At 42.9% G+C, this 26,263-nt stretch overlaps 1 protein-coding gene across 2 annotated transcripts; it reads right to left on the bottom strand.

The window, feature by feature from the left end:
- Positions 1-904: 904 nt before the first annotated feature.
- Positions 905-25,766, bottom strand: LOC131948220 (polypeptide N-acetylgalactosaminyltransferase 5). Of its 2 annotated transcripts, none has more exons than XM_059309765.1 (11): positions 25,618-25,766; positions 13,443-14,181; positions 12,023-12,176; positions 10,252-10,424; positions 9,259-9,423; positions 5,398-5,611; positions 4,495-4,612; positions 3,805-3,984; positions 2,674-2,802; positions 1,834-2,061; positions 905-1,130 (listed from the first exon to the last, which is right to left on the bottom strand). In XM_059309765.1, the coding sequence occupies exons 2-11, from the start codon at positions 13,894-13,896 to the stop codon at positions 984-986; spliced, it is 1,962 nt and encodes a 653-aa protein (XP_059165748.1). In that variant the 5' UTR covers positions 13,897-14,181; positions 25,618-25,766; the 3' UTR covers positions 905-983. The 2 variants fall into 2 exon arrangements, with proteins under 2 accessions (XP_059165748.1, XP_059165740.1); XM_059309757.1 differs by lacking the exon at positions 25,618-25,766 and adding an exon at positions 24,402-24,702.
- Between the last annotated feature and the right edge of the window lie 497 nt (positions 25,767-26,263).

Genomic DNA, 26,263 nt, shown 5'->3' with positions numbered 1-26,263 from the left:
CACTGATCTTGAGTTTACCGTTTAGAGGGAACGGCGGGAAATTGACGCACTGGAATGGCTGTAGCGCGGACACAGACGGCCAGTTCAAGGTCAGCATAGCCCAACACGTGACCACCATAACACACCTACCCCACAGCTGGACACGCCCCTGCATGGTTCGGGGAATCATCTGGATAAAGTTCTGGATAATTCTTTTAAAACATTGTCAGTTTATGTACAAATCGCGAAGATGCTTCACATTCGTTTGGTACGGTTTGGATTTCATTCGACATCGGGAATATCCAAAACTTGGTGCGCAGCGGGAAATATTTTTTGTCAGTATTTCGGTCCTATTGCTTACATAAATTCTACCTTTGTAAACAGTACTATTTTAGGCAGTATTTCTGCATGCGGTACTATTATAAGCAGTACCTTGATAACAGTATCGTGTCGAAAAATATATTTCAGCATATTACACAGCTAGGTAAAGCTAAAGATTACAATGTAAATTAATTACCTCTGTAAAATATGTACCTTGCGACACCAGTGTCTAGATGTCTATCCTGAGATGAGGGATTGCTGCATATTTATTTGACTTATACTTTAGACCAAACCTACTGGCTTTTGTAGCAAATACTTTTTACTTTTTAAAATACAAGTTTAAATTATTGAAACGCCCTTGATAATATAAAAACAATTTTCTTAAAATAAGAAAACTGGGTTGAAAGCGATCAACCATGCGATAGGCCTAAGCGTTTTTAACGGTAGTCGATGAAAGTGGAGTTCTGTTTTTTTAAATTGTTATTTAAAGGAGTTATTGCCCCTAAGTTTTTTGGGGGTTTTTTTCTTCTTTTACACAAGGGTTTATTTAAATCTGGAATCAGAAAACTTGGAATGATGGTTCACGAAAAATATCAGTAACTAATTGTGGTATTTCTTCTGTTTATTTTGATGGCCATTATAAATATAACAATCTAAAACAACGATATAACAAATTGAGAAAACTAATGCGGGAAGTTTATATCTGTGCGTCTCGGCTGGAACTTCCACTTCTGCCATTTGTTGTCTGCGCACGTGCTCAGTGTCAGTGTGTCGTCATACACCCCTGACGTCAGACACAGGCCGGAAGGCAGGTGAAGTAGACTTTCGTCCTGGGCAGGCAAGGAACAAAATTATTCAAACAATTTATGATTAATAGGAGTGATTTTACTCGATATTTTTTTTTGTCAAGAATTTAAAAGCAAGTACGAATATCATTGGTTATAGAGAGTGGCATATTTTACATTTCTCATAGAAGATCATATATTTGTCAGTTGTAAAAGATTTTACATTTGTCAGTTGTAAAAGATTTTACATTTGTCAGTTGTAAAAGATTTTACATTTGTCAGTTGTAAAAGATTTTACATTTGTCAGTTGTAAAAGATTTTACATTTGTCAGTTGTAAAATATTTTATATTTGTCAGTTGTAAAAGATTTTATATTTGTCAGTTGTAAGAGATTTTATATTTGTCAGTTGTAAAAGATTTTATATTTGTCAGTTGTAAAAGATTTTATATTTGTCATTTGTAAAAGATTTTATATTTGTCAGTTGTAAAAGATTTTACATTTGTCAGTTGTAAAAGATTTTATATTTGTCAGTTGTTGTAGCAGATGTCAGAAGTAGTACTAAACCAACAATGTGTAAAAGATGTGATATTTTCACGGATTCCCTAGATTATAAAATCTTCCTTTTCTAATGTAGAACACTTCCTTCAAACGAAAAATGCGATTTATTGTAATTTTCCCAAATAAATCGTCCAGCTTGTCTGTGAGAAAGAAGGGAAGTAAGTAAGTAAACAAACAAGGGAGACTAACGTTTCGATACTGCCACGTGACTCCGTTCGACTGACACGGCGGGCCGTTGACAACTTTCATGTTGGACCAGCAGACGTAGACATCGTCTTGAGAGATCTGACCGTCCTCCGTCAGGTACCAAAACTGGTTGTAACCTTGACCGTGGCACGGGTACATCTTTGGCTCATGCTGATTGGCTGAAGGCCCGCCCATGCTGTCCACGCACCGGGGAGACGCCACGCTTCGGATCTAGGTCAAGGACAAATTTATTTTATTATTAAAACTGTCACAGAATGTCTTTGTTTACATGATGAACACAAGTACAATGTGTAGCTGCTGCCTCGCGTCCACACAAACAAAGCCACGATAGCTGAGTGCTCAATGTTTCCTATAAGTCTGGGCCAAAACATTCTTTAACGAGCTGACTCAGCCAGAATAAAATGACCAGCATTTTTGTGGGAGTTGAAATTTCTAGACACTGATGACTTAGACCTCACACAATTTGAACAATTTAAAACCATTCAGTCTCATGTCTGGCTTATCTTTCACATTTTATGCCTTAAGCTCAATCAGCTGAGATAGCATGTCTGCTTACCTACCCTTACCTACCCTCCGACCGTGTATACTCTTCCTCTATTACTATTACATACTCTGCTTGCTTAACTCCAATCTATTTATTACCTCCCTTCCCTATATTACCGCCATCCCTCTATTATCTCAACTCCGTCTATTGCTTCCCTTCTCTGAGTTACCTCCCTCTCAATATTACCTCCACCCAACAATCCTACCTCCTCTCTCTATAACCCCCCCCCCCCCCACACACACACAGTTTTGAATTACCTCCCCTCTTTAAATACTTACCTCCCCTGCATACTTGATGTTGGCCGTAAGCTGTATGTCAGGATACACATTACGTATGTACCATTCAAATGACTGGCATTTGAGGTCCTGACGTAATTTCTTTCTCTCCGTGACGTCACCATAGTCCCGCTGACAACAACACAAAATACGGTTTTCCACATAAAACTAGTTGCTTTAGAGATTATCAGAAAACAAAAAAAAATTTAATTTAATGCTGAAACGATATCTAGATATGTAACATACATGCCAACATACACCAAGAAAATTAAGCATCACAGAAAGAAAGTAAAAAACTAGAATCAATTATTCAATGACATTTTCTAATTCTGATTTACTTTCATCTTGTAATAGTGTGGACCTTATCACGGGTTTACGTCTATATTAACCGACCAAAGTTCGATCTTTAAAGTTTGATGAAGTTTGTGACTGCAAGGGTTTGAACATTCCATTCGGTGGGCTGGATGTAACGAAAGCTCTGAGTCAACAGAGCGGGCATGTGAGGGATTAGGCTGTGTGGGGGAAGTTGTGGGGGAAGCTGTGTGGGCAGCTGTGGGGCTGCATCTATTTGACTTGTGGGGTAACTAATCACATCATGAGATAGCAGGAGTTACGTCATGCACAATGGCAACTGACGTTTGATGGGATTGTGTTGCTACTACATATTATGATTATGGGGGTCTGGTGAGGGGGGGGGGGGGGGGGGGTTGGGGGGTTGGGACATATAACAGTGAGTTTAGGGACGATTATTACAGTAGTATAAGATTGTATCCCTCTCTCTCCTCTCACTATATATATATATATATATATATATATATATATATATATATATATAAATCTACATTTACATTTACATATTACATATACAACCCCCCCCCCACAATCCCACCCCCACAGAACCCACCAGAATGTATAGAATCCTCTCGTAGAAGTAGTTCTTATAGTCGTCCATCCAAACGTTAGACACCCTCCCACAACCCCCCACCCCCCACAGAACCCACCAGACTGTATAGAATCCTCTCATAGAAGTAGTTCTTATAGTCGTCCGACAAGCCGTTAGACACCCCCCCCCCCCCCCCCCCCACACAACCCCCCCACCCCCCCCCCCCCCCCCCCCCCCCCCACAGAACCCACCAGACTGTATAGAATCCTCTCATAGAAGTAGTTCTTATAGTCGTCCATCCAGACCTCAGCCACCCTCACAGAGTTCTTGTTGCCGATGTCCCTGGTCCACTTGATGGGGTTCGTCTTGCGGAAGATGTGCCCGATGTGGGAGCAGGGCACCATCTCCACGCTGCCCCCACACATCCACGCCTGTGGAACAGACGAGTCACGAGATTCAAACATCACACGCGCTTTTTTGTAACACACTCAACATTTCATTTCACTGAAATAAAAAGACCCCCCCCCCCACCCTTTTGTCCAACGTCCCCCCCCCACCCCGCCACCTTCTAATCTACCATTTTACCGACCCCAATCACCTGCTGTTAGCGACCCCAGCCCTAATTTCAAGCCCCGCTTATCTTGGCCAACTTACTCGCGACCAGACACATTATAGCCCCGACCCCACCCACTTTATAGCCCCGACCCCACCCACCTTATATGTCCGACCCCCTCTCACCTTATAGTCCCGACCCCACCCACCTTATAGTCCCGACCCCACCCACCTTATACCCCGACCCCACCCACCTTATAGGTCCGACCCCCTCTCACCTTATAGTCCCGAGCCCACCCATCTTATAGTCCCGACATCACCCACCTTGTAGTCCTGACCCACCCCCGTATAATCCCGACCCCCACCCCCGTATATTCCCGACCCCTCACCTTAAATGACAGCTCGATGTTCTCGCCGCCCCAGTAGTCCAGCCCGGGGTCGTACGTCCCCAGCCTGTCAAAGAACATCCGGCTGATGGCAAACAGACCGCCCGGCATGGTGGGGGATCTGGGGAGGATGGGAGGCTCATCATGGGAGGCTCATCATGGGAGGCTCATCATGGGAGGCTCATCATGGGAGGCTCATCATAGGAGGCTCATCATGGGAGGCTCATCATGGGAGGCTCATCATGGGAGGCTCATCATAGGAGGCTCATCATGGGAGGCTCATCATGGGAGGCTCATCATGGGAGGCTCATCATGGGAGGCTCATCATAGGAGGCTCATCATGGGAGGCTCATCATAGGAGGCTCATCATGGGAGGCTCATCATGGGAGGCTCACCATGGGAGGCTCATCATGGGAGGCTCATCATGGGAGGCTCATCATAGGAGGCTCATCATGGGAGGCACATCATGGGAGGCTCATCATAGGAGGCTCATCATGGGAGGCTCATCATAGGAGGCTCATCATGGGAGGCTCATCATGGGAGGCTCACCATGGGAGGCTCACCATGGGAGGCTCATCATGGGAGGCTCTTCATGGGAGGCTCATCATGGGAGGCTCATCATGGGAGGCTCATCATGGGAGGCTCATCATGGGACAACACGGGACAAAAGACAACATTACTAACGTCAACATGAGACAGCATGAGACAGCATGAGACAGCATAAGACAGCATGAGACAGCATGAGACACCATGAGACAACATGAGACAACATGAGACAGCATGAGACAGCATGAGACAACAGTACCATTTCAACATGAAACAACGTCAGCATGAGACCACATTACATCCTCACCCTGCGGTGTGTCAAACTAGACTGCATCAGACACGTCCACACCATCAACTCACCTGATGGTATCCGCCTGATTTCTGCGTCTCTTTCTTTCACTTTCTGGAATGTTCTGCCACTGGAAGGTCAGGTCCTTGAACCTAAAGATCCCAAACTGGTTGACGTTCGTGTTTTGTTGAGTGGCGAGGCTGTCGTCATCGATGACTTCGATGCTGGGGAAGGCGACAACTGTCGGGTTTTCTGTGATCCTGGCACTCAGGGGCTCGGCCCAGGCTGGAGCAAATGTCAGGTGTTAGGGTTAGGTTCAGAGACAGGTTTTGTAGGGGTTAGGTTCACAGACAGGTTTTGTAAGGGTTAGGTTCAGAGACAGGTTTTGTAAGGGTTAGGCTCAGAGACATACGTTCATACGTTAGGTTTAAGTTTTTAGCAAACGTGTGTAGACAGGTTAGGATTAACTTCATAGACATAGGTGTGTTCATACGCAGAGGCGTAGCGATGGGCGGGGGGGGGGGCGGGGGTGCGGATCGCACCGGGTGACACCATTTAGGGGGGTGACACCAAGGCAAAAAATAGTAAAATATATAGAGAAAAATTTGAGGGGGGGGGGCGGAAATCGCAAGTTTGAGAAGGGGGGGGGGTGCAAATCGAAAGTTCCAGGGGGGGTGCAAATACCCGGGAAGAGTCGCTACGCCTCTGAGTGCCGCACCAGGTGATACCCGACCTCGCTACGCCACTGTTCATACGTTAGGATTATGTTGACAGACATACGTGTGTTCATACGTTAGGATTATGTTGACAGACATACGTGTGTTCATACGTTAGGATTATGTTGACAGACATACGTGTGTTCATACGTTAGGATTAAGTTCACAGACATACGTGTGTTCATACGTTAGGATTATGTTCACAGACATACATGTGTTCATACGTTAGGATTAAGTTCACAGACATACGTGTGTTCATACGTTAGGATTAAGTTCACAGACATACGTGTGTTCATACGTTAGGATTAAGTTCACAGACATACGTGTGTTCATACGTTAGGATTAAGTTCACAGACATACATGTGTTCATACGTTAGGATAAAGTTCACAGACATACATGTGTTCATACGTTAGGATTAAGTTCACAGACATACGTGTGTTCATACGTTAGGATAAAGTTCACAGACATACGTGTGTTCATACGTTAGGATTATGTTGACAGACATACGTGTGTTCATACGTTAGGATTATGTTGACAGACATACGTGTGTTCATACGTTAGGATTATGTTCACAGACATACATATTAAGACAAGTGAGGGTCAAGGTATGAGAGTTAGGTTTTTGTGTGTTCCTAAGTTAGGATTAAGATAAGAGACTTGAGTGTGTCACGAATTTAGGGTTAAGACCATCTCTATTGGGTGAACGGAAAAAAAGTCACAGGAAAAAAAAACACAGAAAAAAGTCAGTTTTTGCTAGGAAAAAAAGTCACAGAAAAAAAGTCACAGTGGAAAAATTGTATCGGAAAAAAAGTCACAGAAATAAAGTCACAGAAAAAAAGTCACAAAAATCTTTTTAGAAATATTTGTGTTAATTTGTTAAGAATTGTAAAATTTTGTATGTTTATTGTTGTGGGTTGTATTTTTTGCTAGCATAAATTATTTATAGACATTAAAAGCATTATGATTTATAACAATTGTAAGTAAAAATACTCTAAGATAATTAACACAACAATCTCAACTTTTGTTACGTATTTAGTTAAATACGCAGTAGAAAAGTTAATTATATAAGAAATTTAGGCATATTTTGCCGTAGGCTATTCTCTGGTCGGCCTCTCCTCAGTAGGCTTTGTCCGAACATATTTTGTGTTGTTGGCATTATGTGTCAATGACAGCCTTTGAACCTTGGCGGCTTTCTGTTTTGATCCTAACTTTTGTTATGTAATGTGGGCATTAAAGGTGGTTGAACTAAACATAACTATTGTTGCCATGAGTTGAGGGCATCAAGGCAGACGAGCTTACCATTTCACGGTAATTTAATATTGGTATTTAAAAAAACACGATGAAAAACGTAGACTTTAGAGCATTCTATTAAATGCTACTAATCTTAAGTTTAACATAATTACAATCTACATACTTCATAATAAATATTTTTAGATGAATTATAAAAATTCCTATGCGTATACAGCCTACACACATTACATTACATTTAATTAATCCTAAGTTAATTTGCACTCTCTAAATATTTAATGCATAAAAGTATTATCAAATATCATGCAAATATATATTTGTGACTTTTTTTCCTGTGACTTTTTTTCCTGTGACTTTTTTTCCTGTGACTTTTTTTCTGTGTTTTTTTTTCCTGTATTTTTTTTTCCTGTGACTTTTTTTTCCTACAATCCTCTATTGACATGGGGTTAAGATTACTTTCGGGCAAAAGACAAATTGAAAGATGCAATCGTTTGTTTATTGGTGGTTGCGTCTTTCATTTGTTTATTGGTGGTTGTGTTAATCGTTTGTTTATTGGTGGTTGTGTCTTTCATAATTAGCTGGCCCATTTACATACACACTCACTGTAACCTACAAACACTCACACACAAAAAATCTACACACACTAACCTAAACCTTCACACATTCGTAGAAAGCTACACACCCTGACACATACCTACAACACACGAACACACCTACACACACCCACATGCGACACATGTCACCAGACTGTCCCTATCAGGGGCGTAGCGAGGGGGGGGGGGGGCGGGGGGTGCGGACCGCACCGGGTGACACCATTTAGGGGGGTGACACCAAGGCAAAAAATAGCAAAATATATAGAGAAAAACTCGATGGGGGGTGCAAATCGAAAGTTTGAGGGGGGGTGCAAATCGAAAACTTGAGGGGGGGTGCAAATGGAAAGTTTGAGGGGGGGGGTGCAAATCGAAAATTTGAAAGTTTGTCCCTGGGAAGGGTCTCTATGCCTCTGGGGGGGGGGGGGGGGGTGACACCATTAAGTGCCGCACCGGGTGACACCCGACCTCGCTACGCCACTGGTCCCTATGTCGCTCACTATGTGTGTAGCAAAACGTTGAATTATCAACTCACATAAACGTCTTTAAAACCACTTTCCTAATAAAAACATTATTACAATGTTTCGGGACTCAAAAGATTTACGATCAAAAAATTCAATAGCCCTATCAAGCCGACTATTGAGCGCTGTGGGAATCAATGGCTAAACCCTTCAAACAACGGGCCGTGTCACAACTTTATCTGTTTGTTTAGTGCTGGGCCATCTGGCAACACAAACCATTTGTATACACGTGGGATTAGCGCGGTATCGTCGTGATACATTGTTACTGTGTTCGTAACTACAACTACACGTGTTAAAATATCAAGCAAACAAAAGCTAATCGTATATATATATATATATATATATATATATATATATATATATATATATATATATATATATATATATATATATATATATATATATATATATATATGTACATATATATATATATATGTACATATATATATATATGTACATATATATATATATATATGTACATATATATATATATATGTACATATATATATATATATATATATATATATATATATATATATATATTTGTATGTATTGAACAATATATGTATATGTTTTATATATGTGTGTGTTTATGTAATGCTGGCTTTCTCCTCACCAAAAACTAACCACTTAGTGCATTTATAAAAGTTGCGTGACCTCACCTGAGTGACCCCACCTGTGTGACCTCACCTGTGTGACCTCACCAGGTGACCTCACCTGCGTGACCTCACCTGCGTGACCTCACCTGCGTGACCTCACCTGTGTGACCTCACCTGTGTCACCTCACCTGGGTGACCTCACCTGGGTGACCCCATCTGGATGACCTCACCTGGTGACCTCACCTGCGTGACCTCACCTGGAAAACACTCGATGTGTGAGTCCAGAAAGACGACGATTGGTGCCGTGGACACGTGGTACCCCAGCAGACGAGCTCGTGTCAGGCCCTGGCGCTGGGTGGCTCGCACGATCTGAACCTTGGGGTAGGAGTTGAAGTATTTCTCCAGGGGCGCTCCCAGGTGCTCTGTAACAAGATACGATTGGCTACATTTTTAGGGATGCTCCGTGGTGCTCAGTAACATAAGATACGATTGGTTAAAATTCTACGAGAGATTCTAGATGTGAATTGAGGTACGATTAGTAAATCTATTTTTTTAATAATAAATTCACACGACCAAGTTTTTATTTAATAACTTATTACAACATACAAAATATTGTTTCAAGTAAAGTATCTTTTGCAAACAAACGGTTCATTGGGCAAAAGAAGTGGAGTTGACCTGTTTCAGTGTCTTTGGCTTATGGAGTGACAGTGGTCAGCATTTTGACTAGGCGCCTTTACTTTTCCTAAAGTGAGCCAGGTACTCATCAGAGCTGGATGGACTTAAATCCTACGACTTCGAGACCTTCAGGATAGCAGTCAAACGCTAGAACATTCCACCACGCTCTCAAATCAAAATATTCAGTTAAGAAATTATTTTTCTCGAACCATTATCTTCGGCCCATTCTATAAATAGCACTTTCCTAACTCCCAAAAATGTCAATGTAACAATAGCACTATCCTAACTCCCAACAATGTCAATGTAACAATAGCACTATCCTAACTCCCAACAATGTCAATGTAACAATAGCACTATCCTAACTCCCAACAATGTCAATGTAACAATAGCACTAATTCTAACTCCCAAAAAGATCAATGTAACAAAAGCACTATCCTAACTCCCAAAAATGTCAAGGTAACAATAGCACTATCCTAACTCCCAAAAGAGTCACAGTAACAATAACACTATCCTAACTCCCAAAAGTGTCAAGGTAACAATAGCACTATCCTAACTCCCAAAAGAGTCACAGCAACCTTTTGTGGAGAAGTCGTCCACTAGAATGACCTCATTGAGCAGGCTGTCAGGTGTCCTTCCCAGGATGCTGTGCACTGACCGCAGGAGAACTGACCAGGCCTCGTTGTGGAATATGATGATCACACTGACCGGTTGCAAGCTGGTGCTGTAGCTGTTGCTCTGGGCTTTACAGCTGAAATTATCACGTGATATACAGGGGTCTGGGCTTTACAGCTGAAAATATCACGTGATATACAGGGGTCTGGGCTTTACAGCTGAAAATATCACGTGATATACAGGGGTCTGGGCTTTACAGCTGAAAATATCACGTGATATACAGGGGTCTGGGCTTTACAGCTGAAAATATCACGTGATACACAGGGGTCTGGGCTTTACAGCTGAAAATATCACGTGATACACAGGGGTCTAGGCTTTACAGCTGAAAATATTTGGTCACGTGATAGGTCAAGGAAAAAGTCAAGAAGCAAAAATTTGAAAATAATAAGGCACAGTATTAGAGGCAAGGTTCATGAGGAAAAATTCTAAAGTCCATAATGGCTGTCTTGGAGGCTAATTCCATAGATTGTAGGAAAAAAAGTCACAGGAAAAAAAAACACAGGAAAAAAAAACAGAGAAAAAAAGTCACAGGAAAAAAAGTCACAGGAAAAAAAGTCACAGGAAAAAAAGTCACAAATATATATTTGCATGGGATTTGTTAATACTTTTATGTATTAAATATTCAGAGAGTGCAAATTAACTTAAGATTAATTAAATGTAATGTAATGTGTGTAGGTTGTATACGTATAGTAATTTTTATAATTCATCTAAAAATATTTAGTATGAATTGTATAGATTGTAATTATGTTAAACATAATATTTATAGCATTTAATAGAATGTCCACGGTTTTCATCGTGTTTTTTTTAAATTAAATTACCGTGAAATGGTAAGGTCATCTGAATTACTGCCCTCAACTCATCGCAACAATAGTTATGCTTAGTTCAACCACCTTTACTGCCCACATTTATCACGCTCATTACATAACAAAACATAGGATCAAAACAGAAAGCCGACAAGGTTCAAAGGTTGTCATTGACACAAAACGTCAACAACACAAAATATGTTCGGACAATGCCGACTGAGGAGAAGCCGACCATAGAATATCCTACGGCAAAACCTATGCAAAACACAATGATGTGCCTAAATTTCTTTTATAGTTAACTTTTCTACCGCGTATGTAACTAAATACGTAACAAAAGTTAAGATTGTTGTGTAAATTATCTTAGAGTATTTTTACTTACAATTTTTATAAATCATAATACTTTTAACGTCTATAAATAATTTATGCTATCAAAAAATACAACCCACAAAAATAACATACAAAATTTTACAATTCTTTACAAATAAATCAAAAGATTTCTAAAAAGATTTGTGTGACTTTTTTTCTGTGAATTTATTTCTGTGACTTTTTTTCCGATAAAATTTTTCCATTGTGACTTTTTTTCCGTTTACCAATTCCATAATGGCAAAATCAAAGTGGCTTACTGCAAAGGCAGAATTTAAAAGGCAACTTCTTACATAAGTCAATTTCAGGCACTGAGACCTTAAAATGAAATCCAAATGAACACATTTTTAAAATGTGCTTTATTTGCCTACTTATTTCCCCTGGATCCATGCATAAATTATAGCACGTAAACATAGATCCCCTGGATCCTTGCATAAATTATCGTAAACATAGATACAGAGACTTGTGCATAAATTATCGCACGTAAACATAGATAGAGAGTACTCACGCCTGGCCCCGCCCATCTGGCAGGCTGCGGTGTACTGACACCATGTCACTGGCATACTGGTTGAAGCTGTTGTCAGCCAGGCCTTGCTTGTGTCTGGCCCTGTCACTCTCGGACAGAGAGTTCAAGTCCAAGGTCACGCCTCGACCCCCCTCACCTGTAGCAGAGAGACATGTTAGTCACACCTCTACCCCCCACCAGTAGCAGAGACAGGCCTATATGTTAGCCACACCTCTACCCCACCTGTGGGAGACATGTTAGTAGAGATAAAGTTCCAGTACCAGTGGACGCTGGGCGGAATGACATGTATGACGTAAGGATTGTCCTAATGTTGTTAGCAAAAGCTTGTTGCATTAGCAAGTGCATGTCGGATTATCGGGGCTAAACTCGTAGTGTGCATTCTTGAATGGTGTGTCCAACTGCACGGTTTGTAAGATACTAAACCGTGTTCACGAGACTCAATGGTGAGTAGATAACTAAGTAGTGTGTATAAACTGTCTACCAAACATGAGCTGGTGTACAGAAGAGTAAAGCACTAAGTTCATTAAAAAGAACAATGTGTGTGAAGGTTTAGCTTTGTGTCAGAAAATAAACAATTTAATAAAAATCCTGCCCTTCTCGACTTGGAGTGTTTCATAAATTTAAATTGTTCAGTATGTAAAGTTTGTTTAAACTTGATTGTTTACCATTCGTATCCCTAAACTACCATGTACATCTAGTTGAAATAGAGAGTCTTCGTACCCCCCCCCCCTCCCTTTATGTAGTATGAGGTCATAAAACTTGGCCCTCCGATCATTAGATATGTGCCGTCATTTCTAACAACACTTTAAAGAATCATATCATTGATTTGTTAAATCTACACACACAAATTCGCTTTGGTGAACACAAAAGCTCTATCAAATATCTTGAATAGCCTACACAAATCTGCAACTCAAATGTAGCAAAAGTATTTTTCCTGCTAATACAACATTAAAGAATTAAATAAACTTTGTTTATTTTAATACCGTCATGCTTGCCCTTGGCAAAACCTGTAAGCAATCTCTGCTTCAACATAAACAAATTTTAATGTTGTCTTCATTTCAGTTTTTAAAGGATTAAACTCCTTAGACTTTCGATAAACTTTAACTTGAAACCTTAAGAATACTCAAGGGACAAAAATTAAAAGAAAGAACCATATCTCATCTATTAACATCACGATAAATCTGTTTAATGGCAGTGTGGACGGTCATTATAATATAAATGAAGCCAAAGTCCATTAACAGATATAAAAACATCTTTAGCTAGTTCAGTTTAATCTTGTCGTTATTTGCCGAGCTGGGGACTTTAGATAATCAGACGAGTCACGTGTGTTCAGCTTGACCTTTACCGTTCAAGGTCACACTGGCACACGTGGAATTAATACAAAAATTAAACTGCATCTTACCTGGACCGTTGGCGTTGATCTCCCCATTAAATGGCGGCAAGATGACGCTCTCAAAGTCTGTTGCTGGCCTCTTCTCCACCAAACGGCCCCCAATTTCTGCCAGCTTCTCCAGGTGTCTCGGGTCAGGGGCCGCCTGCAGAGCTTCATCAAAAGTCAGCTTCTTCTGCTGCTGTTGCTGCTGCTGTTGCTGCTGCTGCTGTTGTTGCTGCTGTTGTGTCATGCTCTCAACCGCCGGCTTCAGATTTCTAACGCCGTCATCTAGGTTGACCTCTCTCAGATCGAGGTTGACCTCATTAAGATCTGCCTTAGGGAATACGATAACACGAAAGGAGTAGATAATCCAAACGACGGGCACGACTAGCAGAGTTCTCTTCAGCAGACGATTGCGATTTGACTTCCTCATTTTGCAGACGGCAGTAAGATTAGGTAGCAGTTTTATCGTCTGGCTGATCATGGATTGTTTCCCTTCTTCGCTAGCCTAGCGCTAGGAAATCATCTGCATATTTTCTCTTACACTTTGATTACATCTTACACTGATATGCCTTCGCCACAGTGCTGTGGTTGTCACACTGTTGTCTTTGTGCCACCGTGGTTGTTACGCTGTTGTCTTTCTATCACCGTGGTTGTCACGCTGCTATAAATTACCGGGGTTGTCACACTGTTGTCTTCCTGCCACCGTGGTTGTCACACTGTTGTCTTTCTGCTAGAGCCGTTGACTTCCATCACATAGAGCCAGACCCTGAAAGACAGGAGCCACCCATTAGACACACCTACACTACAACAGTATCCCTAGCGTGAAGAATGTGTCATGATTTATGGAAGGAGCTGAGTAGCTAGCATTGTACTCACTCATCATCTGACACGTGTTCATCTTTGATCTACAGGATCACGTGACCGGCAATAACCAATGGGGGAGGGGTAAACAGATGATCGTTCAAGTCAAAGAGTATCGGTATTTGGGTAGGGGTGGGGTGCGTGGGTTAATATTGGGGGTGGGAGGCTGGTATTCATTGTGGGGGCGGTCTTCATCGGTAAGAAAAATAATCCCTGCGATCGTTAAATCACATTTGTATCCAACTCATAAAATTTATAACTGCAATAAAGATGTAATGGTGGTTGGCCAAAACAATTGAATGGTGGTTGGCCAAAACACTATAATGGTGGTTGGCCAAAACTAATGGTGGTTGGCCATAGCAATTTAATGGTGGTTGGCCAAAACAATTTATTGGTGGTTGGCCAAAACAATTTATTGGTGGTTGGCCAAAACAATTTAATGGTGGATGGCCAAAACAATTTAATGGTGGTTGGCCAAAACAATTTAATGGTGGTTGGCCAAAACAATTTAATGGTGGTTGGCCAAAACAATTTATTGGTGGTTGGCCAAAACAATTTAATGGTGGATGGCCAAAACAATTTATTGGTGGTTGGCCAAAACAATTTATTGGTGGTTGGCCAAAACAAGTTATTGTTGGTTGGCCAAAACAATTTAATGGTGGTTGGCCAAAACAATTTATTGGTGGTTGGCCAAAACAATTTAATTGGGGTTGGCCATAGCAATTTAATGGTGGCTGACCAAAATAATTTAATGGTGGCTGACCAAAACAATTTAATGGTGGTTGGCTAAACAATATAATGGCAGCTTGTCACAGCAATATTGTGGGAATTGGCCATATCATGAGAAGGACGGCTGGCCATAATAAGAAAATATCAGATGGCCAAGACAACATCAACAGGCCATAAACCGCAAGCAGTATGACAATCTAACATATGTCGACATATATAAGAATGCACGCATGTTATGTTGGCTTTTAAATTAACTTTTTAAAATATCAAAAATGTATCGATTTCTTCCATTGTTTTCAAAGAATTGTATTTAACTTACTGTATGTGAGCAGAACCCAACTGCACGACAGGTGCACATACAGTAGCATGTGTACACACACATACAGTAGCACGTGTCCACACACATACAGTAGCACGTGTCCACACACACACACATACAGTAGCATGTGTCCACACACACACATATACAGTAGCATGTGTCTCCACACACACACAGTAGCATGTGTCTCCACACACACACAGTAGCATGTGTACACACACACACAGTAGCATGTGTCCACACACACACAGTAGCATGTGTCCACACACATACAGTAGCATGTGTCCACACACACACACAGTAGCATGTGTCCACACACACAGTAGCATGTGTCCACACACACACAGTAGCATGTGTACACACACACACAGTAGCATGTGTACACACACACACAGTAGCATGTGTCCACACACACACAGTAGCATGTGTCCACACACACACATACAGTAGCATGTGTCTCCACACACACATACAGTAGCATGTGTCCACACACACACACATACAGTAGCATGTGTCCACACACACACACAGTAGCATGTGTCCACACACACACAGTAGCATGTGTCCACACACACACACAGTAGCATGTGTCCACACACACACAGTAGCATGTGTCCACACACACAGTAGCATGTGTCCACACACACACACAGTAGCATGTGTCCACACACACACAGTAGCATGTGTACACACACACACAGTAGCATGTGTCCACACACACACAGTAGCATGTGTCCACACACACAGTAGCATGTGTCTCCACACACATACAGTAGCATGTGTCCACACACACACAGTAGCATGTGTCCACACACACACAGTAGCATGTGTCCACACACACAGTAGCATGTGTCCACACACACACAGTAGCATGTGTCCACACACACACAGTAGCATGTGTCCACACACACACATACAGTAGCATGTGTCTCCACACACACATACAGTAGCATGTGTCCACACACACACACATACAGTAGCATGTGTCCACACACATACAGTAGCATGTGTCCACACACATACAGTAGCATGTGTCCACACACACACACACAGTAGCATGTGTCCACACACATACAGTAGCATGTGTCCACACACACACAGTAGCATGTGTCCACACACATACAGTAGCATGTGTCCACACACACACAGTAGCATGTGTCCACACACACACACAGTAGCATGTGTCCACACACATACAGTAGCATGTGTCCACACACACACACACAGTAGCATGTGTCCACACACATACAGTAGCATGTGTCCACACACACACAGTAGCATGTGTCCACACACACACAGTAGCATGTGTCCACACACATACAGTAGCATGTGTCCACACACATACAGTAGCATGTGTCCACACACACACAGTAGCATGTGTCCACACACATACAGTAGCATGTGTACACACACACACAGTAGCATGTGTCTCCACACACACACAGTAGCATGTGTCCACACACATACAGTAGCATGTGTCCACACACATACAGTAGCATGTGTCCACACACACACAGTAGCATGTGTCCACACACATACAGTAGCATGTGTCCACACACATACAGTAGCATGTGTACACACACACACAGTAGCATGTGTCCACACACATACAGTAGCATGTGTCCACACACATACAGTAGCATGTGTCCACACACACACAGTAGCATGTGTCCACACACATACAGTAGCATGTGTACACACACACACAGTAGCATGTGTCTCCACACACACAGTAGCATGTGTCCACACACACACATACAGTAGCATGTGTCTCCACACACATACAGTAGCATGTGTCCACACACACACACATATACAGTAGCATGTGTCCACACACACACAGTAGCATGTGTCCACACACATACAGTAGCATGTATCCACACACATACAGTAGCATGTGTCCACACACACACACACAGTAGCATGTGTCCACACACACACAGTAGCATGTGTCCACACACATACAGTAGCATGTATCCACACACATACAGTAGCATGTGTCCACACACACACACACAGTAGCATGTGTCCACACACACACACACAGTAGCATGTGTCCACACACACACACACAGTAGCATGTGTCCACACACACACAGTAGCATGTGTCCACACACACACACAGTAGCATGTGTACACACACACAGTAGCATGTGTCTCCACACACACACAGTAGCATGTGTACACACACACAGTAGCATGTGTCCACACACATACAGTAGCATGTGTCCACACACACACACACACAGTAGCATGTGTCCACACATATACAGTAGCATGTGTCTCCACACACACACAGTAGCATGTGTCCACACACACACAGTAGCATGTGTCTCCACACACACACAGTAGCATGTGTCCACACACATACAGTAGCATGTGTCCACACACACACACACACAGTAGCATGTCTCCACACACACACAGTAGCATGTGTCCACACACACACAGTAGCATGTGTCCACACACATACAGTAGCATGTGTCTCCACACACACACAGTAGCATGTGTCTCCACACACATACAGTAGCATGTGTCTCCACACACATACAGTAGCATGTGTCTCCACACACACACAGTAGCATGTGTCTCCACACACATACAGTAGCATGTGTCTCCACACACATACAGTAGCATGTGTCTCCACACACACACAGTAGCATGTGTCTCCACACACATACAGTAGCATGTGTCTCCACACACACACAGTAGCATGTGTCTCCACACACACACAGTAGCATGTGTCCACACACACACACACAGTAGCATGTGTCCACACACATACAGTAGCATGTGTCCACACACACACACACAGTAGCATGTGTCCACACACATACAGTAGCATGTGTCCACACACACACAGTAGCATGTGTCTCCACACACACAGTAGCATGTGTCTCCACACACACAGTAGCATGTGTCCACACACACACACAGTAGCATGTGTCCACACACACACAGTAGCATGTGTCCACACACACATACAGTAGCATGTGTCTCCACACACACACAGTAGCATGTGTCCACACACGTACAGTAGCATGTGTCCACACACACACAGTAGCATGTGTCCACACACACACACAGTAGCATGTGTCCACACACACACAGTAGCATGTGTCCACACACACATACAGTAGCATGTGTCTCCACACACACACAGTAGCATGTGTCCACACACACACAGTAGCATGTGTCCACACACATACAGTAGCATGTGTCTCCACACACAAGGTAGCATGTGTCTCCACACACACAGTAGCATGTGTCCACACACACACAGTAGCATGTGTCCACACACATACAGTAGCATGTGTCCACACACACACAGTAGCATGTGTCTCCACACACATACAGTAGCATGTGTCCACACACACACACACAGTAGCATGTGTCTCCACACACACACAGTAGCATGTGTCCACACACACACAGTAGCATGTGTCTCCACACACACAGTAGCATGTGTCCACACACACACAGTAGCATGTGTCTCCACACACACACAGTAGCATGTGTCCACACACACACAGTAGCATGTGTCTCCACACACATACAGTAGCATGTGTCTCCACACACACACAGTAGCATGTGTCCACACACACACAGTAGCATGTGTCCACACACACAGTAGCATGTGTCCACACACACACACAGTAGCATGTGTCCACACACACACACAGTAGCATGTGTCTCCACACACACACAGTAGCATGTGTCCACACACATACAGTAGCATGTGTCCACACACATACAGTAGCATGTGTCCACACACACACACATACAGTAGCATGTGTCCACACACACACACAGTAGCATGTGTCCACACACACACACACAGTAGCATGTGTCCACACACACACACAGTAGCATGTGTCTCCACACACATACAGTAGCATGTGTCCACACACACACACACAGTAGCATGTGTCCACACATATACAGTAGCATGTGTCTCCACACACACACAGTAGCATGTGTCCACACACACACAGTAGCATGTGTCCACACACACACAGTAGCATGTGTCCACACATATACAGTAGCATGTGTCCACACACACACACAGTAGCATGTGTCTCCACACACACACACACAGTAGCATGTGTCTCCACACACACACAGTAGCATGTGTCCACACACACACAGTAGCATGTGTCCACACACACACACAGTAGCATGTGTCCACACACACACACACAGTAGCATGTGTCCACACATATACAGTAGCATGTGTCTCCACACACACACAGTAGCATGTGTCCACACACACACAGTAGCATGTGTCCACACACACACAGTAGCATGTGTCCACACACACACAGTAGCATGTGTCTCCACACACACACAGTAGCATGTGTCCACACACACAGTAGCATGTGTCCACACACATACAGTAGCATGTGTCCACACATATACAGTAGCATGTGTCCACACACATACAGTAGCATGTGTCTCCACACACAGTAGCATGTGTCCACACACACACATACAGTAGCATGTGTCCACACACATACAGTAGCATGTGTCCACACACACACAGTAGCATGTGTCTCCACACACACACAGTAGCATGTGTCCACACACACAGTAGCATGTGTCCACACACACACAGTAGCATGTGTCCACACACACACAGTAGCATGTGTCCACACACACACAGTAGCATGTGTCTCCACACACACACAGTAGCATGTGTCCACACACACAGTAGCATGTGTCCACACACATACAGTAGCATGTGTACACACACACACAGTAGCATGTGTCTCCACACACACACAGTAGCATGTGTCCACACACATACAGTAGCATGTGTCCACACACACACACACAGTAGCATGTGTCCACACACACACAGTAGCATGTGTCTCCACACACATACAGTAGCATGTGTCCACACACATACAGTAGCATGTGTCCACACACACACAGTAGCATGTATACACACACACACAGTAGCATGTGTCCACACACATACAGTAGCATGTGTACACACACACACAGTAGCATGTGTCCACACACACACAGTAGCATGTGTACACACACACAGTAGCATGTGTCCACACACATACAGTAGCATGTGTCTCCACACACACACAGTAGCATGTGTCTCCACACACACAGTAGCATGTGTCTCCACACACATACAGTAGCATGTGTCCACACACACACAGTAGCATGTGTCCACACACACACAGTAGCATGTGTCTCCACACACATACAGTAGCATGTGTCCACACATATACAGTAGCATGTGTCCACACACACACACACACACAGTAGCATGTGTCCACACACATACAGTAGCATGTGTCCACACACACACAGTAGCATGTGTCCACACACATACAGTAGCATGTATCCACACACATACAGTAGCATGTGTCCACACACACACAGTAGCATGTGTCTCCACACACATACAGTAGCATGTGTCCACACACACACACACACAGTAGCATGTGTCCACACACATACAGTAGCATGTGTCCACACACACACACACACAGTAGCATGTGTCCACACACATACAGTAGCATGTGTCCACACACACACAGTAGCATGTGTCCACACACACACAGTAGCATGTGTCTCCACACACATACAGTAGCATGTGTCCACACACATACAGTAGCATGTGTCCACACACACACAGTAGCATGTGTCTCCACACACATACAGTAGCATGTGTCCACACACATACAGTAGCATGTGTCCACACACACACAGTAGCATGTGTACACACACACAGTAGCATGTGTCCACACACATACAGTAGCATGTGTCTCCACACACAAGGTAGCATGTGTCTCCACACACACAGTAGCATGTGTCCACACACACACAGTAGCATGTGTCTCCACACACACACATACAGTAGCATGTGTCCACACACACAGTAGCATGTGTCCACACACATACAGTAGCATGTGTCCACACACACACACAGTAGCATGTGTCTCCACACACATACAGTAGCATGTGTCCACACACATACAGTAGCATGTGTCCACACACACACAGTAGCATGTGTCTCCACACACATACAGTAGCATGTGTCCACACACATACAGTAGCATGTGTCCACAGACACACAGTAGCATGTGTACACACACACAGTAGCATGTGTCCACACACATACAGTAGCATGTGTCTCCACACACAAGGTAGCATGTGTCTCCACACACACAGTAGCATGTGTCCACACAAACACAGTAGCATGTGTCCACACACACACAGTAGCATGTGTCCACACACACACAGTAGCATGTGTCTCCACACACATACAGTAGCATGTGTCCACACACATACAGTAGCATGTGTCCACACACATACAGTAGCATGTGTCCACACACATACAGTAGCATGTGTCCACACACACACAGTAGCATGTGTCCACACACACACACACACAGTAGCATGTGTCCACACACACACAGTAGCATGTGTCTCCACACACACACAGTAGCATGTGTCCACACACACACACAGTAGCATGTGTCCACACACACACAGTAGCATGTGTCTCCACACACACAGTAGCATGTGTCTCCACACACACACAGTAGCATGTGTCCACACACACACAGTAGCATGTGTCTCCACACACACACAGTAGCATGTGTCCACACACATACAGTAGCATGTGTCCACACACACACAGTAGCATGTGTCCACACACACACAGTAGCATGTGTCTCCACACACACACAGTAGCATGTGTCCACACACACACAGTAGCATGTGTCCACACACATACAGTAGCATGTGTCTCCACACACATACAGTAGCATGTGTCTCCACACACACACAGTAGCATGTGTCCACACACACACAGTAGCATGTGTCCACACACATACAGTAGCATGTGTCTCCACACACATACAGTAGCATGTGTCCACACACACACACACAGTAGCATGTGTCCACACACATACAGTAGCATGTGTCCACACACACACAGTAGCATGTGTACACACACACACACAGTAGCATGTGTACACACACACACAGTAGCATGTGTCCACACACACACACACAGTAGCATGTGTCCACACACACAGTAGCATGTGTCTCCACACACATACAGTAGCATGTGTCCACACACACACAGTAGCATGTGTCCACACACACACAGTAGCATGTGTCCACACACACAGTAGCATGTGTCTCCACACACATACAGTAGCATGTGTCCACACATATACAGTAGCATGTGTCCACACACACACAGTAGCATGTGTACACACACACACACAGTAGCATGTGTACACACACACACAGTAGCATGTGTCCACACACACACACAGTAGCATGTGTCCACACACACACAGTAGCATGTGTACACACACACACAGTAGCATGTGTCCACACACATACAGTAGCATGTGTCTCCACACACAAGGTAGCATGTGTCTCCACACACACAGTAGCATGTGTCCACACACATACAGTAGCATGTGTCCACACACACACAGTAGCATGTGTCCACACACACACAGTAGCATGTGTCCACACACACACAGTAGCATGTGTCCACACACACACAGTAGCATGTGTCCACACACACATACAGTAGCATGTGTCTCCACACACATACAGTAGCATGTGTCTCCACACACACACAGTAGCATGTGTCCACACACACACAGTAGCATGTGTCCACACACACACAGTAGCATGTGTCCACACACACACAGTAGCATGTGTCTCCACACACACACAGTAGCATGTGTACACACACACACAGTAGCATGTGTCCACACACACAGTAGCATGTGTCCACACACACACAGTAGCATGTGTCCACACACATACAGAAGCATGTGTCCACACACACACACAGTAGCATGTGTCTCCACACATATACAGTAGCATGTGTACACACACACATACAGTAGCATGTCCACACACACACACACAGTACGTACACAGTGTGTACACAATATACTAAGTACGGTTATAATCTTTTGGAAAATATATCGTGTCCGTTCATTATTTGTTTAGAATCGTTCAAGAGTATTGATGAACTAACCACCTACATACATGTGTATTGATGAACTAAACACCTACATACAGGTGTACTGATGAACTAAACACCTACATACAGGCGTATTGGTGAACTAACCACCTACATACAGGTGTATTATGAACTAACCACCTACATACAGGTGTATTGATGAACCAAACACCTACATACAGGTGTATTGATGAATTGATTAACTAAACACCCATATACAGGTGGATTGATGAATTGATGAACTAAACACCCACATACAGGTGAATTGATAAATTGATGAACTAAACACCCACATACAGGTGTATTAATAAATTGATGAACTAACCACCCACATACAGGTGTACTGATGAACTAACCACCTACATACAGGTGTATTGATAAATTGATGAACTAACCACCTATATACAGGTGTACTGATGAACTAACCACTACCTTACTGGTGTGTTTTCGTGAACTAACAGCTAAGTAGCGATTAGCCTACCCATGGCCTTACTTGATACAGTAAACAAAGTTTTTGCGATAAGTTCCGTCTTGACTGATAGCACAATTTATGTATCATATTTTTATATGTATGATAGTATCACAAGCTCTCGTAGATTAGCTGTACCCTAGAATATGCCGATAACAATATTATTAACTTAGGTTTGGGTTAGTGTGGGACTCGTAGGGGGAAATTGTAAGTTTTAGTCTAAGGCAATTTTCAAAGTTAGTTCATCGAATGTGTGTGTAGATCTATAGTCAATCACCAAATATTGCACCATGTTTTTCTTGTTTTGTTAAAACTACTGGGTATAAAAGTCCAATATGTCTGTTTACACGTTGGTATGGTATTTAAGTATAAGTACAAGTAGAATAAGCAGAAAGTAAATTACATGTATGAAAGGCTAGACGGTGTAAAACAGAAATTATAATATTTTATCTAAAACGGCTAGGTGATGTAAAATATTAACAATTTATCTAATAATCTAGATGATGTAAAATAGAAATTAAAATGATCTATCTGAAACGGCTTGATGATGTGAAATTAAGTGCAGGAAAAACTTGAAATTGTTACCTGTACTTTAGCTAAAAGGAATTAGTTTAGCTGTGGCCGAGAAGAGTAGCTCCCCTTGCGTAAGGACGGATGAATGGAATATTTGCCGTTGTAAAACACTTATAGACTGGCCGTGTTTACATGTGTTCCCGTGCCTGTCTGTCCACGTGTGTGTGCTACTTAAACTGCTACACACGTAACACGTGTCACAGAATAACAAACAGGTCAGAGACCATCTACGTACCCAGCACGACACGTCACTAGATAAGGGTAGTGTGTTATCGTACCACCACCGCCCCAACCCACTGTACACTGTGTTGTGTCTAAGACTATGAGAAAATACATAGAGTTCTGCTTGTCTACTGAACCGTATAGTCGTGCTGGGGGGGGGGGGGGGGGGGGGAGTTAGGGGTGACACAATCAGCTGGTTCACCATTCGTTGGGTGTGAAATATTAGTGGTTCTGTTTGGTGTGAACCATTAGTTTTCCGTTTGGTGTAAAATATTAGTGGTTCTGTTTGGTGTGAAATATTAGTTTTCCGTTTTGGTGTAAAATATCAGTGGTTCTGTTTGGTGTGAAATATTAGTGGCTCTGTTTGGTGTGAAATATTAGTGGTTCTGTTTGGTGTGAAATATTAGTGGTTCTGTTTGGTGTGAAATATTAGTTTTCCGTTTGGTGTAAAATATCAGTGGTTCTGTTTGGTCTGAAATATTAGTGGTTCTGATTGGTGATTTTCTCCCCTCGCGAAGCACGTCCACAGTCTCCACCCCTCTCCCACAAATGAAATTTTTAAAAGTATATAGAAAATTTTTACTTTAATCAGTGTCCACATCCCCACACCCCCCGGAAATTTTAAGTGCACCGACTTCCTCATAGTTTCAAGTGCGAAGTCAGACACCAGACAACACAGTCATCACACGACCAGTGTATGCCACTGAACCAACTTACGTGTGTGGACCAACTTACGTGTGTGGACCAACTTACGTGCAAGATAACAGAAACATAATCCCTCACACCACATGACAAAATTAAAATAACTTTTCCAAATATGTAATAAATAAATAAAAGCACTTATATGTTATATTGAATTTTTAAAAGTATCCTTGAAATTTAAAAGTATCAAGTTTGTTGTCCGTTTCCTATTAAGTCTATGCCTTTTAGGGTGTAGAAAGTTCCCCAATAGGGTTAACTGTATTATTAGCTGTTTCGTTACCTACTGGTTCACATAACAAATTACCTGTTGTATTCGGCGAATGTGGAAACGGCGAAGAGCGACACCACACACAGTGTCTGATTGTTGACGGGTAGTCCCCAGGAAAGATAACTCTGATATCAGCCGCTCCAAACGACGGTAGTTAGACTAGCTTTTGTTATCCGGCCCTAAGTAGGCTGATAGTCGGGTGCTCTACAGCGATACGTTGTTGCAAGAAATAATAGGCTAAGTGGGACGTAAGGGAAGCTACCTACACATAAAGGGAAACAACTGCACGAAGAGGAAGTTTCAGAGAAATTTCGGAAAAAACAAAATGAAAAATATCTCGTACAACAGAAATAACATCCTGAATATACACGAAGCTGGTTCCTGCTTTTGTTCTCGATGAAAGTTTTAAAAGCTTCAATGAAATTTAACTGATCAAATGTACTTTTCCCATTTAATAAAACTGTGTTATGTTGTTGACTCTCCATTGAAAGGGTGTGTTGTAAACATGTGGCGTAGGCAGGATTTTGTTATATTTGACACACTGAAAGCGAGACACCAATGGCTGTAGCATTTCGTGATACAGCTGTTTATTGCGTGTGGGGGTGTCCCCTACCTAACACCCCCCTCCCCCCCACACCCCCGCCCACACCATCACACCCCCCTCCCCCCCCCCCCACACCCC

This window comes from Physella acuta, unplaced genomic scaffold (genome assembly GCF_028476545.2).
Source record: "Physella acuta isolate Inbredline_101_S28 unplaced genomic scaffold, ASM2847654v3 ptg000058l, whole genome shotgun sequence".
NCBI lineage: Eukaryota > Metazoa > Mollusca > Gastropoda > Physidae > Physella > Physella acuta.
The sequence above is the reverse complement of the archived record's forward strand: the minus strand, read 5'-3'. Positions and strand labels throughout refer to the sequence as shown.